The sequence below is a fragment of the Centroberyx gerrardi genome, chromosome 7 (assembly GCF_048128805.1).
Source record: "Centroberyx gerrardi isolate f3 chromosome 7, fCenGer3.hap1.cur.20231027, whole genome shotgun sequence".
Classification (NCBI taxonomy): Eukaryota; Metazoa; Chordata; class Actinopteri; order Beryciformes; family Berycidae; genus Centroberyx; species Centroberyx gerrardi.
The window spans coordinates 24,732,913-24,751,531 of NC_136003.1; the positions used below are offsets into that span (position 1 = coordinate 24,732,913).

At 43.0% G+C, this 18,619-nt stretch overlaps 2 protein-coding genes across 2 annotated transcripts; both read left to right on the forward strand.

Moving 5' to 3' along the window:
- The first annotated feature begins 297 nt into the window (after positions 1–297).
- stard3 (StAR related lipid transfer domain containing 3) lies at positions 298–11,045 on the forward strand. The gene is made up of 15 exons (XM_071909703.2): positions 298–360; positions 2,407–2,652; positions 2,877–2,954; positions 3,349–3,426; positions 3,543–3,596; positions 4,020–4,137; positions 4,222–4,323; positions 4,566–4,621; positions 4,730–4,822; positions 5,193–5,255; positions 7,681–7,776; positions 7,897–7,976; positions 8,092–8,196; positions 8,343–8,436; positions 8,904–11,045. Exons 2-15 carry the CDS (start codon positions 2,440–2,442, stop codon positions 9,009–9,011), a joined length of 1,338 nt encoding a protein of 445 aa, XP_071765804.1. The 5' UTR covers positions 298–360; positions 2,407–2,439; the 3' UTR covers positions 9,012–11,045.
- Positions 11,046–12,519: 1,474 nt separating this feature from the next.
- LOC139916914 (melanoregulin) lies at positions 12,520–14,688 on the forward strand. Its single transcript, XM_071906290.2, has 5 exons — positions 12,520–12,602; positions 12,892–13,054; positions 13,492–13,582; positions 13,662–13,825; positions 14,467–14,688. The coding sequence occupies exons 1-5, from the start codon at positions 12,520–12,522 to the stop codon at positions 14,686–14,688; spliced, it is 723 nt and encodes a 240-aa protein (XP_071762391.1).
- The last annotated feature ends 3,931 nt before the right edge of the window (positions 14,689–18,619 follow it).

The following is an 18,619-nucleotide window of genomic DNA, read 5'->3' on the forward strand; positions in this document are numbered from 1 at the left end:
TTCGTGAATATTCATCATTGACATCAAACATCACCATAAAGCGCCTGCCAAGCATTTTCACCGTTTGGTCTCCCAGTAACGAACTAGTCCTTAAATCTCTCTCAGAAAACAAAGATATTAGCCTGAATGTGAGACACTCTCATTGACTGTCAGCCCCTAAAGAAGAACTCCAGCCTGTCTAACGGGATTTAAGCGAAACAGGAAGTAGTGAGGAGTGAACCCTCTTGCTTCTTTTGAATGCTTTCGGCCGACAACAACAAGTCAATCTTTGGTATCGACGGAAGTGAGTCGTGACCTAGTTCCTAAAAAAATAAGGCATCCCGGAAGACTTGCCGGGGCGATGATGCTGCGCTAAATCAAGTGAGTTAATGCTGAAAACTTTGGTTTTATGAAATTATAGACATAAAAAAAAAGATTCGACTCTAGTTTCGAGTTTTATAGTGTAAACCTGTTTAGCTGTCCACTCCAGGTATGATGTCTGTTTGTCATTTTTCTTCTTTCTGGTGCAGCAAGTATCTAAGAATGAAGGCAAGTTAGCCAGCTAGCTAACACAATAACGTTACACATACTGATTAGGTAACGAAAGCTAAGCGAGGCGGCTAACAACATTGGCTAGCTGGCTATGGACTTGTCTCATATATCTTTATTTGTTATAACGTTGATTGAATCAGTGCTTGTTTGCGGTAAGGCCGAGTTAGCCACATTGTATCCGTGTAGCCAGCGATACTCTCCCTGTGGTTATGTCCTATGTGTCTCGATTTTTTTTCGCCATTAGTTATAAGCTAAAGCTTGCTAGCCTTGCTTACAACTCCACCAACGCTAGCTAGTTGTTTGTTTTTAGCAGAGGAAAGGCAGGAGGGTGTTGTTGTGGGGTCCGGTCACCACCACTAGCTTTAACTTTAGCCTGTAATCTAAAGTTGTCCTGTCTAAAGACGGCTAAAAACATCTAATTAGTCTAGTCGAGGGGGGGGCAGCTGAAAGTGAAATGGAGATGATTGAGGATGTATGTTCATAATACCCGTGAGACAACTAAACCTGAAAACAAAATCTCGTCAAATCGCTCAGCATTCATCATGTTATCTGATCGTCCAATGCTCAAACCTGTTGTGATCAAAACATGCTCGTTCATCCTGTTAGAGTCAGTCAGTCAAAAATCTCAATGTTACCAAAGCGCAAGCACTCCTTCAATAAACGTGTCACAAATAAATTATACTGCCAGCAGGAAATGCTTGTTAAAATGCACAAAATACATCCTGAAAACAGGGACATCTGAACCTTCCTGAAGAATCAAAAGGTTATCATACCTACATGCAATGAAGGGCCGGCTATCAATTATCTAGCAACACAAATGATTTCTCTACACACAGGATACAAGATATTCTGTTTACTCTCAGTTTCATAGCATTGTTTTTTCTAGAGCAGGGATGGCAAAACATCTTGACATGGAGAACCATCAGCTGAAACATAAGATTGGTAGTGGACTGTAGGCCAAAAAATGCAATTAGACATTAGCTCATCGTGATATCTTTTAATATACCTTGTAATAAGCTGTTTATCTCAGCCACACCTCCAACACAATGAACCTGCATCAAAACATATCAAAGATCATCTGTGTCATTAGATCTAGAGTTTAAACACTCTACAGCACCTGATTCCAGGGCGCATGGTGATCAGGAAAGTCATGGGATTGGATGGAGAGTAGCGATCTGTTTAGCTTGGTATCATGTGCTATCCACCCTTTTGAATCCGGTTGGTTTCTAGACATTTTTCCTGATAGTTCTGACACTTCACGATGTAGGCTAAGCCCACCTGTGGAATCACTTGGTTGTTTTTATCATTGATTAATCTCACCAGCCCAGCATCACAGCGCTGAGCTTTCCAAATAGCTCTAACCCTAGCTCTATACATGTTTTGTTTTTGTTTTTTTAAAACTGTAATGTCTGCCAGAGAGTATGCTACTGTCTTCAAAATACAAATATACTGTCTTTGGGAGAATGCGGCTATAAATTACAACTAAGGTTATTACATACGCTTCTTTTAACTTTTACTTTTATACTTTTCCTGTAGAATATTGTATAGATGTGGAGGTCATTTTAGTTTCTAGGATCAGTCAGCATTGCAATGGATCTAATATATTAATCTGGATATTAATATCATGACATGTGGACAATTGCACTGTAATTGTAATTGATACTGTATATATATATTTTTTGTTGGCTGAGCAATAAGCCCGGGCGATGAATTTTCATTGTGTTTACTTTTTATTTTTTAACCTCTCGGGGCAAGTTTCCTCCAATGGGAGAGCCGCTGCAGTTAAATGACTGTAAAGGAAACGCTGCCTCATTTCTCTTCGGTCTCTCGCACCATACCCAGCCCCTCTTCAACACGTTGTCTCCGCTGTCCCAGGTGCAGAGCCCTGTCTCCTGTCTCACCGCAGGAATGCCGGGTGGAGAGTACGGGGAGCTCGGGGGGAGCCTCCCTGCCATCGCCTCCCTGAACGCTTCCTACTCCACATCCCTGTCCCTCCCTTCCCCCTACCTGCTGGTGCCACCCGGGGAGCGCAAGGTCATCTCGGACGTCCGACGCACCTTCTGTCTCTTTGTCACATTCGACCTCCTCTTCATCTCCCTCCTCTGGATTATTGAGCTGAATGTGAGTGTGAAAGCCTGGTCATACACACACAGTTTGTTTTCAGTTGGGTTCAGCAGGCAGAAGTTTTGAAGTTTTACAGATGCTTTTACGTTTGCATTTTGATCTTGCTGCTGTGCTGCTCTCTCTCTTAACAGCAGGTGATTTTATCTGTTACAAAGCTGACGATCAATGACTGTTAACACTTAGTTTGACTCCTGCGTCGACTCTGCTTTCTCCCCCTTCAGATCTCCAGCACAATCTGGAAGAGCCTGGAGGACGAGGTCATCCGTTATAACTTCCAGTCTTCCTTTTTTGACATCTTTGTAAGTGGAGCACTCAACTCTGCATGCATTTGGGTTTAATGTAGAACGCCGATACTCGATCCTGATCCTGCTTGTTAACATTATGTTATGAGATTGGTGATTGACCTGCTCTTATTATTAAACTAGTTTTTTGAAGGAGAACTTGAGCTGTATCCACCATACGCAAACCACATTTTGTTTGGCTTCAGTGTTGGTTTCAAGACATTTATTATTGCTTGTATTGTTTTATAGCCTGATTCATATGAACTGAATGAGCAGCCAAGATTGGTCACACACCTGCATTTATTGACACAAAAGGAGAAATGATAGCAGACTAGTAGACAGGCCTTGCTCACATGATAACATTAAAAGCCTGAGGTCATTTCCTTGTTACGTTCCTTCCTCCTTGTCACAGCTCCTTGCTCTGTTCCGTTTCCTGTGCTTACAAGTGGGTTACGCCGCTGTGCGTCTGAGGCATTGGTGGGTCATTGCGGTAAGAGAGCTCATTCAGCAAAACAGACACACACAGACAAACTGGTGGACAAACTCCTATTTGATGAATCATAGACAGGACTTCTAACACAGATCCACGTCTTCCTCCCTTCACAGATCACCACTCTAGTGACCAGTGCCTTCCTTGTTGTCAAGGTCATCTTATCTAATGTGAGTGTCCCCCTCTTGCAAATTGTTAAATTTTCACAGTTATGTGTGCGGTGCAGCATATCAGTCCAAACCACTTCACCTTTTTCACTTCTCCATTGTACACCAGTAATGTACTGTCTGACTGTGATGGGATGATTGCGGTGCTGATGACTTTATTGGAGTTTTATATGTTGCACCGAGGATCAAAGACAGCAAGTGTATTGACTTTCCTCTGCATTATGACCTATGTTTAGTATGAGTCTCTTATGTCAAACACACTTATACAACTCTCTTAACTTTTTATATTGGAGAAGTAAACCAAATTAAATGCTGCTACCATCTCCGATATGAAGTTGTAATAGCGCTCCGGTAAATAGTCCATTGGTGCGCAGATAGATATGGACACGTCACCCTCAGGATGACATGGCTTCTTTCCCTACACAGCTCCTGTCCCAGAATGCCTTTGGCTACGTGTTACCCATCACTTCCTTTGTGGTGGCATGGCTGGAGACCTGGTTCCTCGACTTCAAGGTGCTCACTCAGGAGGCTGACGACGAGAGAGGTGAGAGAGAGGCGTCAAGTTTGAAATTAAATTGGCAAATATTTGCGTCTCGTCTAACCGTTTGCCCCTTTGTCCTCCATGCAGCCTACCTAGCAGCGGTGCACGCGGCCTGCGAGCGCGCCCCCATGCTCTACCCCCGCGCTGTTTCAGACGGACAGTTCTACTCCCCACCCGAGTCCCTCGCAGGTAGCGGCTGTTTAAGACTTTCTCTATCTCACTCCCTCTCTGTTTTATCAGCCTCACGTGCCTAACAGTGTGTATCTCCATGTGCTGTTAGCCTTGCTATGAATCTAACCTCAGTGGGTTTATTTTATGTGTTCTCATATTGTCTGTCTGTTTCTTCTGGATGTGTTGTGTTTTATGTCTTGCTGCACCCAAATTTACGATTTGGGACAAACTGAGTCATTACCTTGAACTTGTGTCCACAGGCTCTGAAGAAGATCTGGACGAGGAGGGTCTTGGGCGCAGAGCTGTCACTTCACAGGTACTGTGTCCTTCTGTAGGGCTTCTTTATTCTTCTTTATACTCATCTGTCCTGGCTGTTTTTCACCTGATGCTGACTCTGGTGATCTCACCCTCTCCCTCTCTCCAGGAGAAAGAGTATGTCAGACAGGGTCGTGAGGCCATGTCCGTGGTGGAACAGATCCTAGCCCAGGAGGAGAACTGGAAATTTGAAAAGAACAATGTGAGTGTCTGATTTTGTTTTCATATACATGGTTCAGCTGAAGGGGGGAATTCTCTTCTGGCCCTCTGGTTGGTCCGCAGGGTCAGGCTTCAACAGAGCAAAACAAAACACCAAAATAAACCAGTTTAGTTGTAATGCACTTCAGGTGGTGGATTTTTTTTTTCTGAATCAGAAAATTAAAAAAGAATAACATTTTCCATTAACATTGACCTGTAATTAAATAACTGAGAAGGAATTCAGTATTGTAAGTGAATGAATTGCCGTTCAGATTAACTTTGAGTTCATTGTACTGAAACTGAAATGACTCCAATGTTTTGGAATGGGGAAAAAGAAAGCATTGTGAAACTAATAGTGTTTCGTTTTATGTCAGGACATGGGAGACTCTGTCTACACTCTGGAGATTCCCTTCCATGGAAAGACTTTCATTCTCAAGGTACAGCAGCCCTTGTGCATTCATTGTGAAACTGCATATTGTCAAAAATATATCCTGCGGGCAGTGAGCTAAAAGTTTTAAAGCCCTGGTATTTCTATCTTATATTTAGAGATGGATATGAGATATATATACAGGCTGTTGACTTTTGATTTGGGATATTTTTGACCACAATGTTAAACTCTTTCAATAATGCCACTTTACCCACTAAGGGAGCGTAAGTATTACAACATATTATTAGATTTTATTTCTTTATTAGATTGAAGTGAATAAAAGTCCTGCATATGTAATAATTTATCCGTGTGTCCTTTTAGCACTGATTTTTTTTTCCAATATTGTGACCCACCAACATCACTAGACTCTGTTCTTTGGATGTGTTTTTTCAAGCTGTCTTCAATGCTTCTCTTGCATCTCAGTGTGATTTTATGTATAGGATTTATTCTGCCCTATAATGCATTATTGTAGTTTGGCAGTGTGGAACAGTGGATCGATTGCATGATGTAAAAAAACAAAAACAAAGCCAGGCTCTATGCTACTGCAGTGTTCACAAACCTTTTTCACCTTTTGGCTTAATTCTTCACACCTATCCTGCTGGTGGACATGTGTTTTGAACGTCCTCTAGAGGGCGCAGTGGTAAAGCTCGTGAGACAAATTGGGTGTTAAATGAAACAAGACATGTCAGATGATAGGTTACCAGGAATAGACCCTTTTGATTGATTGATTTTATTTGAAAGATTTTAAAATGTACATAGGTTTGAAAGCCCTTAGGCCACAACCATACACATATAGTAAAACTGTCGAGGAAATTAACACACAATAAAGTCAAGAAGACTTATTTCCATTGTGGTCCTCGTTCACAAACAAGGCTGACGTACTTCTGCTTCGTCATTACAGGGTAAAGATCGGTTCTCACCATTGCCAGTAATGTTAAGAAGCCAACTTTCTGTTGCCTCCGCTCACTGTTTTATAGTCGTGTTGCCTGCTGGTGGTATTGATATTGATTGGTATTGGTATAGTTCTGTTGTCAGTTGTCTGACAACAGAAACAGAAAGATATGTCAATGATGACACCTGTGTTGTGTTATACAGTTTATTGAAACACAAAATAAGTGATCACAGACAGAGTCTGTAGCCACAGAAAGTTGGCTTTTTAACATTGTTGGGAACGGTGAGAGCGAGATCCATACCCTGCGGAAGTACTTAAGCCTTGTTTGTGAAAAGCAGTTGAGTTACAAAGGAGTCACTTTAGCATGTAAATTTCCCTTAGAGGAATGTAGAGTAACTATGAGGAAGCCCACTATCTAAAGGACCGTCTGTAACTGAAGGCTTGTGTTTGGAGCTGGTTTGGGACAGCGACTCCATGGAGTTACTAAATGACGAGCACAAGGCCTCGGCGAAGCCACAGCAACCTCATATTTATTTTACATTTGGACACAGTTCTGCTTTGTCCAAACATAAGGCCTATGTGCAGACAAGTTCTGCAACTACCTGACTGAATAAACTTATTATGGTAATTGAAGGATTTAGTTAAACTAGCTTAGTTTCTCTCCCTGTCTGCAACAGTGGGTGCCTTAACACAAAAGTGTATGATGAACCAGCAAGTGCCGAGTGTCCCTCTCCATCACACTAATGTTCACAACTTGCAAATTTTGCCTCTCTTTCACATGAAATGGGGTCAAACATTGGCCTTCAAATGAGCCTCCAATAATGATTTATCACATGTAGATTATTCATAGTAAGTAAAAGCTAAGAGAGCAGAAATCCCTCAGAAGGTTTACTGCAGGATTAGGGATTTATTCTAGCTAGTTCTGGCTTTGTTTTTATTGCACCAAGTAAACAAAGGGATCTACTGCTGCCTTTGAGGAAGGCCGGCTCCTGCTGTAACATTTAATGATTAAACATGAAATGATTGACAGGAGAAAAGGGTGTAGGTCCTGAAAAAGTCTTAAAATGTCATAAATGACATTATCTTGAATACAGATAAAGCATTTTATGTATTAAATTTAGTTTCAGACATCTTAAAAGATGTTCCAGTTACTTGTTGCGCTAATTTCCCTCTGAGGCATCAGCACCAGTCACACAGACCTATGTTATGATAGGTCCACCATTGTTTTCATTCATTTTCATTCATTTCAGTTGTTAAGTTGATCTTGAATTTCATTCTGTCATTTAAAAGGAAAATTACAAAACCAATTAAAAGATATTTCATTATAAGTAATGCAGTGATTTTACAATGGTCAGGATTTGTCCTATAATTAACATGTACTCTGGGATTTTGCAAGCTAATTTTCCTAATTAGGTGTACAACCCCAATTCTTTTGGTTGCTTGCTGTACACCTGTGCTCATACTGCTAGCTGAAATAAAGCCAATGTGTTTTGTAGATTGTCACACAGATGTTCCATGTTGGTTTTTGATTTGTTTTGTTCAGGCCTTTATGCAATGTCCTGCTGAGCTTGTGTATCAAGAGGTCATTCTGCAACCAGAGAAGATGGTCCAGTGGAACAAAACCGTGTCTGCTTGCCAGGTGACAACAGTGACATCTCCTTTCTATCCTTTTTTTCTTGTCTTTTTAAACATTTCCAGTGTTTAGGCTGTGGCTTGCTTTTAACCAAAGCCTAACAGTGCTTTCTGCGTCTCTCCTCAGATCCTCCAGAGGGTTGATGATAACACCCTGATATCGTATGATGTCTCTTCTGGGGCAGCAGGAGGGGTTGTGTCTGCCAGGTACGTCAACACAATACAGTTACAACGACAAACTGACTTGCACAGTGCACTGCTGCTGTTATAGTTTTATCTATTTGAAACAAGTCTTCAAATATGTGTCTTTTTCCTCTGTTAGGGACTTTGTCAATGTGCGGCGGGTGGAGCGCAAACGGGACCGCTACCTCTCTGCTGGCATGGCAACGGACCACGATGCCAAACCTCCACACAATCGCTACGTCAGGTCAGACCTCGCCTCTCGGAGCTCGGCTCCCTGTCACAAACACAATAAATGAGAACATTGGATTGATTTGATAAAAGTGCAGTTGTGTTAGTTTGATCTCTGCAACTATTCTCTGTCCTGTACTCTACTGTTCCTCTCTGCTGCAGGGGAGAGAACGGTCCAGGAGGATTTGTGGTCCTCAAATCCAGCAGTAACCCGTCTGTCTGCACCTTCATCTGGGTCCTCAACACAGACCTAAAGGTGAGAACAGGCAAACTGCAAGAGGTCTAAACTACCCTAACTAAGTGTTTTCTGTTACTTAAGGCTAGATGTCTGTGTAGAAGCCTTTAAGATAAGATACAATAAGATGAAACCGTAATTATCTCCATGGGGAAATTGGGTCATTGCAGCAGCAAATAGTGATAGGATGCAGCAAGGAAAAATAGAATAAAAATAAGAATGGAGCAAATGGCAGGTATTAAACATAACTGACAATTACAGCACTAGAATGTATTAAGTAGAAATATGTGAATGACAAGTATGAAAATATATGAATGAGGGTCTGGAAAATACCAGCAGTAGAAAATACTCAGACAAATTAAATGGGAAGAAAATAAAAATAAAAAAATGAAAATGTCAAAATATATGCAATATATTTACAAATGAGAAAATCTGATAATATGAAGAAATAAAAGTGAACACTAACCTTTTGTGTTTGGTCTTGTCAGGGCCGACTGCCCCGCTACCTCATCCACCAGAGTCTGGCTGCCACCATGTTTGAATTCATGACCCATTTACGCCAGCGCATCGCCGACCTGCGCTCCTCCCTCCGCTAGGACGACGCCTGCCGCCATACTGAAAACAGGAGAGAGATGCCTGACAGTGCCACAGCAGGTTGGAAGGTGTCACTGGGCATTTTTTCTTTTGCGAACCCAAAAAATGGGTGTAGCATTACTCTTGTGATGGGTAACGCTTACTGAAAAGACATCGGCGCATAGGAGACGTGAGACATGTGACCGCACATTCTCAGACATTAGAGAAGAGGAATAATTCGGTTATCAGAGAGGACGTTCCTTCTCATCCTTAGACTTCAACAGTGTTGTTTTTAAACATGGTCACATCCATATTTTTATGTAGACCTATATATTGTTTTGCTGTGTCCCTCTGTGCAATGAGAATTTTTGTTTCCCAAACCGGCCAAGCTGTCTTGAGTCAGGATGGACTTTGCTGAACCAAGAGGACTTGGATGAGGGTGGATGTGATTCTCACTGTGTGGGCCTCTGTCTCTCTCATTTGCAAAAGAACTGAAGCAGTGACACGACTGAAGGTTTGCTGCACCAAGCAGCTGTCTGTCTCTGAGCCTTATTCTACTACACACAAGGTTAGCCATTGATTGGCTGCTTTCATTTTGTTTAGATGTTTTTTTGTTTTCTTTTTGTGTTCACTGCACCGTCTTAACTGTGGTTCTCTGGTGCACCTGCCCTAAAAAAACTCCACACTTCACAGCCTTGTCTTCAACAAACACTTTTTTATTCACTCCCTCACTCACACAGCTTGTTCTCCTTGACTACGCTGTGATCAATGGGGAAACGAGTCACACTGCAGTGAAATCACCACTAGAGGGAGACACCACTGATCCACCCAAATGTGAAGAGTGTGAGAAATGAAAACCTCTTGGTTTGACGTCATTACCTGTCCCAATGTGCAACAAATCTAACAGCCACTTACTCAGATGACATTGTTGGTAATGCTGGGTTCGCTTTGCACTCTGGTCAGACTGAAGTCAAACCAGCAGGCTGCCATTTTTATGTTGTGTTATCAGTGCATTATCAAGCTCAGTCTAGAAAAATGAAATGATGGAAAATGATGGTCATTAATCAGGAAGCTGGATACTTGCTGAAGCTATCCTTGGTGCCAATAACCTCAAGTGGCCTTCCGGCAAAATAGCTGAACTCTTCGGTGGTTGTCAAAAATTGTTACTGTGCTGATATATTACCATTGACTTTTATACAGGCCTCCCTTCAGGCACTGAAACGTGGCAGTGAATGTGGTTTTTCTATCATTTCTTACATTATGAAGCATCATGTTGTTTTTAATCAGTGAAACATTTCAATTGGAGCTCATTAATTTTTAGTTTTCTGCACCTCGATGTTGTGACGTACCTCACAAGATCACGATCCTCGGTGTTTACGCAATGCATGTGGATGAAAGGCTGAGACCTGGTTATTAGTTCAAGTTGCTGGGGAGATTAACCAAGCAGAGAGCATTTTTTTTCTTCTTTGTGCCTTTCAGTCCCGTGAAATGAGGCACAACAGCGACTTTGTTCAACTGTTCACACTCTTAAGGACCATATTTATTAGGCCTAAGCCCACAATGACCGCATCACAGTCACAACATGTCCACATGGCTTTGAGGCGCTTTATTTTGCAAGCCCAGTTATTTCTGGATGCTATAATCACAGTCTGAAATTATTCCTCATAATGAAGTTGAAGGCAAACGGTTATTGAGATTTAACTGGATAATTAATACTGTACAGAGAGGGAATCTCAAATGGAAGTAATTAAATTATATCAATATTTGGTGCCTTTATTACAATTATAGTATGTCAGCCTTTTCTTTTGCTCCTAGGTTATTTTAGCCAAGCATACTCTGTTAAACCAATGCTTTATACCTTTAGCAAAGGTATATGTGTATAAAGCCTTTAGTACTTCAGTTTTGTATTTTTTTTGTTTTTGTTTTTACTGTTCTAGCAATGTTTGAATTTATGTGCATCATAACTACAGATAATCTATAAAACATGTTAATTTAAAGCCATAACAGGAATACTGACCAACTGTTGTGTATTTTTACAGAGAGTTAACCAGAGTCCAATCTCTTAATAAAATGTATGAACTGATCAGACTGTCTTGTGAAAGTAATTTCCAGTTTCAAACTCACAGATATAACCAGTTCATTACTGTGGCTGGTGGTGATTCTAACTAATCCAGTGTCTTATGATGTGTCGTCTTTTAACACCGGACCAGTAACTGCATGAAACTGCTGAACTTTCTACTTTACTAATTTAACTAACTATTTGTTAGCTACTTATGTCCCAGTGTTGCATCCTGGGGGTGTTTATGTCATGAACAATATCTTGTGACCAGAGTTTCCGTCACATGCGAGTCACCCCCCCTTTCATGGTAATTATTATTCCATAGCCATCATTAATTTGACGTGGAATATGTGAACCTGATGTGCTTCCCTGCAACGGTGTAGCTTTCATAATCTTTGGCCAGAATCTTAGTATTTCTCTGACAGACGTCTTGAAAATTAGATAGTCCATGCTTGTTGGATAGAGCCAGCTGAGTCTTTGGCTCATACTTAAGCCATTCATAGCATCCTTAAACAGATTCTTAATTAACCACTTTCATGCAGATTCTTGGTTAACCAATCAGAGTAACCACATACTCATACAATGAAATGCGAGTGTCTTGTAATCTATAAATGCATTCAGCGTTGTGAACATTCACAGTGTGGGAAGTGTTATCAGGCTAATAGTTAAAGGGGAGATATTTTGGGCCGGGGGCAAAACACGACTGCTGAGACCAAAGGATGGGGCAGCTCACATGATTGTGCTGTGACTGTCTTCTGAGGCTGAGGGTGTGTTTGCATGGGTGTGTGAGTGTGTGTGTGTGTGTGTGTGTGTGTGTGTGTGCTGATGAGACCGCGAGCCTCTCACTGCTGTCTTTGTCCTCCATGTAAGGCTGATGAGAAGCAGCAGTCCTTGGGCCGTCGTCTGCCTGAGCATCTTCACCCAGGAAGAGTCCGGCGGGAGACCTGGAGACCAAACCTCCACTGGACCCGCTTTCATCTAGATCTGGATCCACGGCGGGGTCAGATGGGAGCTTGGGGATCAGCGGGCTTCGTTTAGTAATGTTTTGACCCGTTCTTCATTCGTGATCTGAACATTTTCGCCAGACACTCTTCCTCTAAATGTGAAAACAGATTAGTTACAGAGTCTTTCTGGTGGGCTGTGTATGTCTTACATATACATTTTCTACCTCGTCTTTACCGCATATTTTTTTGGAAGTATATTTCCGAGGGTGCGAATAAGGTCTCACTTCTGGAAGGATCTCTTCGGAGCAGCGTCTACAGGAAGAGCGGCGTTGTGGAGCTGAAAGCAAAGCAGCTGATGTCACACACATATATAAGACCAGACTCGCCACTGGAATCCACTCTCGTTCATCACAGCTCTTCATATGCCTGAGCTGCTGCTGAGAGGCTTGAGGAACATCTGTTCTGCCGTTTGAGGACCCGGACCCAGACCCCAAAGTCCTTCTGCGTCACTGACTCTGTCCCTAAGAGATGGGGGCAGCTTTTAAGAAGTTCTGCTGCTGCTGCTGCTGCGGCGATGAAGATGATGAAGATGAGAAGCAGCCTTTAGTTCAGTAAGAGGACCTCAGATAGGCCAGAAATGACTTGAGTAGTCCTGTCCTTGTCGTCCTCATATTCAATCCAAACTAACAAGTCACACCTATTAACTATCCTGACTGTACCACAGTATCTTCCTTGTTGCAATGTCAGAAAGTGATGTGCTTTTTCATGTGGGTAATGTCTGATTATACCCTAACTATGCAATTATAACCATGGTATGAATTTGTATTACCTGTGTGTGTGTGTGTGTGTGTGTGTGTGTCTGTGTGTGTGTGTGTTTGTGTGTGTGTGCCAACTACACAGTCCTGACCCCCTGGAGTATTTTGACCGTGAAGTCCAGAAGCGTCGAGACCAGGAGACCAACCTGTGGAGCGAGCCGGGAGACGCCAGCCACTCGGAAAGAGACGACGACCGGGCGCTTTACAACCTGCTGCAGGCCAGGGGCAAGACCCGCATGGGATCCACGGTAAGAAACCACAGGCAGGGAGTGTGTGTGTGTGGGGTGGGGTGGGGGAGGGGGGGGTATGTATGAGGGCAACAGAGGGGGATTTCTACTGGAAAATTCAGACACACACAGAGTTTATTCATGCTTCATTAAATTATGTGAAGCTGAAGGGGAAAAAAGAAACCAGCAAGAACCTGCACACTGATAAAAAAGAAGAAAAAAAGGCCAACTGGTGCAAAAAAAAAAAAAGGACTAGCATTTATTTACATGAGATGCAAAAGTGCAAAAACTAAAGAAGTTCACCAACAGAAAACGTTTCGGTACATGATCGTCAGTTCTGAACAGACAAAGCGATCCACTCGTCCAATCACAAGAGAGCAGACCAAAAGAGCAGGAGAAATCCTACATGGAGCTGAAAGAAAAACATATTTGAATAGCTTCGTCCTCGTCTTGTGTAGGGGTATCGCCGTCTGAGTGTGGACATCGAGGCCATGAGAGACACACGCCGAGAGGTCAGAGACAAGTGGAAGACAATCCTGGAGAACCTAGGTGAGAGGCTGATGTGAGATGGGACGTGAGACAGATTGTCACACGATAACACGTCGAGTAACCATCAACTTTTTTTCAGGTTTCATGGCGGAGGCAGACTCGCTGCTGACGGTGTCTGCCGGCACCTCTTACGACCGCATGCGCAACGCCCCGGCAGCACGCAGCCTGCTGCACACGCTCCACTCTGAGACCTCCATCTTCAGCACCAGAGAACCGCCGCCTGAGAGATACCTCTTCATCCTGGTGAGTGAACCGCGGGCCGCTGCCTATTCGCGCTCTTCTTAAAGGGGCATTAAGCAATCTGTGACCTTTATTGACATCTATCGGAGACCAGTAGGAACTGCAACATCTCCTCTTACCCGAGTCTCCTCCTTGACCCCTCACACCCTTCCTGCCCCCTTGAACTACGGTGGCCCGCAATCGACACAAACAGTAAAGTCACATTTTCACATTAGAGACGAGTTAACTCGCTGATTAGCAGAAAAAGGAAAAAGGAAATTTATCACGCTAAATGCTGTCGTAGTAATACTGCTTTTTTTGGCTTGAGAACAAAGCTTTTTTTTTAGCCTTCTTAGCTGAAATGTCTTGTGACACCGGTCGCTTGCTTGTAGGGGGTGGGGGGGTGGGGGGTGGGAGTGTCTTGAAATGATAATGGGTGGGGTGTACGGGAGTATTGGAAACTGAGTTTTGAAAGCCAGAAATCTCAGCACTCTGCAAAGTAACCGCTGAGTCATTGTTATTGATCAATAACCACAAACCTCCTGCAGATATATTATCGTACTTTCTGATAAAATGAGCACAGCGACAGTCTCACTTCGTCATCTCTTGTCTACACTCTCCCTGCTCCAACCACTTCTCCTCTCCCTCCTCACCCCCTTCAACAGGATCGTCTCATATACCTAGATGCAGCTGAGGACTTTCTGGCAAAAGCGAGACGCTTCTACCCACCTGGTGATGATGATGAGGAGGAGGAGGGGGGCACGGGCCTTTCCATAAACCTGCCGCTGCTGCTGGCCAGGGTCGAGGCCATGAACGGAAGAGGGGACGATGACGAGGACGAGGATGAGAGCGGAAGAGAAGATGGAAACTCCAGCGACAGATCCTAAGATCCACAGGCTGCAGCGATTACAGACACGAGGCAGGGGGCAGTAGTCGTCCAAGCTGGAGACCTGGAGCATACTTCCTCATATCTCCAATAAAAATAAAAGTGTCTGGTGGCTCCAACAGCACCGCTGCTGCTGCTTCTCAGAGTTTTTAGGCTGAACAATTCCTCCTTTCTGCCCCTAACCGCAAAGCTTGATTACCATTCTGTTTTCTCTGGTCAAATTCTAGATTCAGGTGAATCTTGGGAGAGTTGTGGATGTTATCTGTCTGTGTGTGTGTGTGTGTGTGTGTGTGTGTGTGTGTGTGTGTGTGTGTGTGTGTGTTATTTCTGTCTACAATAGAGCTATATCAAGTTCTTCAGTCTGTTTATTGTTTAGTTGTTGCAAACCTGCAGGGCAGTAATGTTCCTATGAGCAGACCCCCCTTTATATTTTGTCTTATGATTATCAGCACTGAATTCATTCAATCACAAGATGTCCTCTTGAAAAATATTCAACAGGCTGAATCATTATCATCACTGAATAACAACAAATAAAAACAGCCTAGTGACCAGACTTCTGATTTTTCTTTTTTTTTTCTGTTTGAGTTTGTAAGTAATTTGAGTAATTACTACTTTTAATGCATTGTATGTAATGAAGACTTTATTTGGCTCCAAAAGTTAAAAAACAAAGTATGTTGAACGTTTAAAATGGGTGTGTGTGTGTGACCGAGGTGACATTCAGCTGATGTATGTGAGGGTCTTTTCCTCTCCAGCAACATGCTGACAATGTGAGAGATTTGAGATGTGTGGCAGTTTGTGTATGTGCTCTGGTGTGAAGCTGATGTTGAAATAAAGTTGCAACCTGAAGCCCAACTTATGTGTACTTTGTAATGCTCAGTTGATTCCTCTGTTCTGCCTGATATGGAGTTATATGAAACTCTAGTCACTCATAGAAATACACACAAGACAAAGAATAAATAAATAAATAGAAATCGGCAGTCCAAAGCTTAGATAGAATCTCAATCTGTGTACACTGCAAAAAAAAAAAAGTCCATCTTAACAAGTAATTTAGTCTCATATTTAGCCTTCAGATCTTATTTTTCTTAAACCAAGAGAACAATTCTGCCAGTGAGGTGAGATAACTCCATTTGTTTCCAATTTCAATTTTCTAGAAATTAGTGTCAATATCTTGAAAAAAGTCAGAATAAGGCAGATCACTGCTCTACTATCAAGGAAATGACACTTTGATTCAATGAAATTCTTGAGTCAAGTTGATTTGCATTGGAAACAAGTGAAATTATCTAACCTCACTGGCAGATTTTTACACTTATTTTAAGACAATTACCACTCAATAATAGACTAAATGACTTGTTAAGATGAAGATATTTTGCAGTGTAGTAGAAAACTGAGCAGTGATTCCAGAGACACTGATACTGTGGTGTGTAAGTATAAGCATTCCTTTGAAGCGGAACACAATTAGGATCCTCCTCAGTCCGTGTCTCTGCTCTCACGTGGCTCGCCTGCTGCGGCTAACACCGCGATCCGCAGACAAACTGTAAATCCTGGCCTGGTGCGGCCTGTCCGCTGCCTGGCCATCCCAGCAGGACCAGCGGGGGGTGCAGATGGATGGTGATGTTGATGTTTTGGTGGTCAGCTGCTTGTTGTTGTTGCTGTTATGTAAGGGAGATACTCTGGTAAGGGCACATCTTTTAACACGGCACCAGCCTGCTGGCACGTTGGCACACAGACACACAAATAGCTGGTTTCACTTGACTTGATGGTGCCAGTGTGTAAGCTCTAGGCTCAAGTTGAAGATCGTGTGCAAGCACCCCTATATAAAGAATCAACAGCAAATGATCTTTCCGCTCAGTTTCCTCTTGCTGCCAAGCAAGCACACTGTGTCAGGTTAACCTGTGTAGGAAGCTTCTCCCTGTCCTCCCACTTTCATTACTCTGTCGCCCAAAAATATATAACTTACTCAAACCCGCGCTCTCACAATAACTTTCCACATGTTGCCTTATTTACCTCCTCCTGACAGGCTTATAGGCATTTTGCTGCAATTGCCCTTCTCTCTCTCTCTCTCCCTCCCACTCCCCCTCTCTTTCCCTGTGACAGCTCATTTAAATGTCACTTCCCAGCAGCTGCGGCAGTGCGGTTATGCAACACAAGGTCCTTCCTGGCCGGGCCGGGCCCGGTGCTGGAGGAGGGACGAGGACGCGGTCTGATCACTGTGACAGGACTCGCCTCATCACTGCTCACCTTTAAAGACCCTCCACACCTCTGGCTTCATTAGGATAGCGATGGCATGACTCATCCCACAGCGGCTGAGAGATAAAAGCCTGCACAGGTCATAAGTCCTGTCTGATGCACTATTACCACTGCCTTCTTAGAAATGACTTGTATAGTTTTATCTCGTGGATATCTGGAATAAAAAAAACAACATAAAAAAATAAACGCAAAGTTCAATCTGTGTAGTATCTTTTCCAATATAAAGAATTGATTGCTCAGTGTCAAGCTGATTCTAAAAGGATATGATCTCAGCACTGGAGTATCCCATGCATAGTGACTTACTAGGTTTCTGAAATGGCATTTCATGGTTGCCATGGCGTCATAACATGACTGGATGCGTGACCCCTCGTGCCTACAGTGCTCTTGTTCTCCTGTCTTTCTCTCACAGAGAGCGATATTCGACATGAGCGATGTCACCCTGTTGAAAAGGTGTAGAAAGGAAGTTGAAATATTGCTGTGCTTGACAGGTTGAATGAAAATAACACTGAACTGTTGCATGTGGAATGTTGGGCAAGTATAGGCAGTGGAAAGGAGGGCCAGTGAGTTTGGCTAATATACCAGTTATAGATTTCATATCACAGTTTGATACAATCAATCAATCAATCAAAACGTTATTGTCCCCGAGGGTAAATTTGTTTTACAAAAGCCATCCACAAACAAAAAAATATATAAATAGTATAAAAGACAAAGATAAAAAGCTGGAAAATGGAAAATGGCTAAGATGGAAAATGGCTAAGACAATAAAGAAGATACAGATGGGACATTCAGTATCACAGTGTATGCTGTTGCTGTTTCAGTATGTGAAAATCATGAATGTAAAACCGTCTAATGGCAATGTGATTGATGAGGCACGACGGACTGGAAGGCTTCATGTCACAGGGATGAACATAGTTTTGCTGCATTTTGCTGCGTATGTGATCTGTGTTATCTGATGATATCAGTGCCTGATGTGGACGGGTGAGTCAGAGAGAGGGACCGGTAGTAACACCACACCACCAGACAACTGCCAGCAGAGGTGACTGCGCGCGCGTGTGTGTGTGTGTGTGTGTGTGTGTGTGTGTGTGTGTGTGTGTGTGTGTGTGTGTGTGTGTGTGTGTGTCACGGGCTGTAACCTGAGTTGATTATGGCTGGCGTGGCTCTCTGTCACCGAGGTAATGAATCACTTGGGATGGAGCTCTCACTGCCACGGCGAGGCAGCGCACTGTACGGGCATCTAATGAGGGGGGTTTTGATGTGATCACGAGGTGCACCTGTCAAATAAACCCTCTTTTGAATTATATTACGAATATAAAGTCGGCAGGATGTTACGGTGACATTCTGTCACGTTCTATAGCTCGCTGTTTGGCCCTCTGCCTCCAAGCGACAGATGTACGTGTGATCTCTAACCTACGTGTGTGACATACCCTTTGTGTATTAAAAACAGCCGCGTCATTGTCAGCGTGGGCTTATCTCTTTCCACATTAGCGGCGTGCGGCTCCATGTACATCAAGACCAAATCCCCATTAAGATTCCTCTTTGAAGCACAAACCCCTTGTGTGTGTCTGTCTGCATGTTTATGTAATCTCCATATAGACTGACTCCATGTTTGTGTTCTGAGGCGGGACGCTTTCATCTCCAAAGACACCGGTATCACGGCTAAAGTGGAAAGTGTTGGGTTGAGTGAT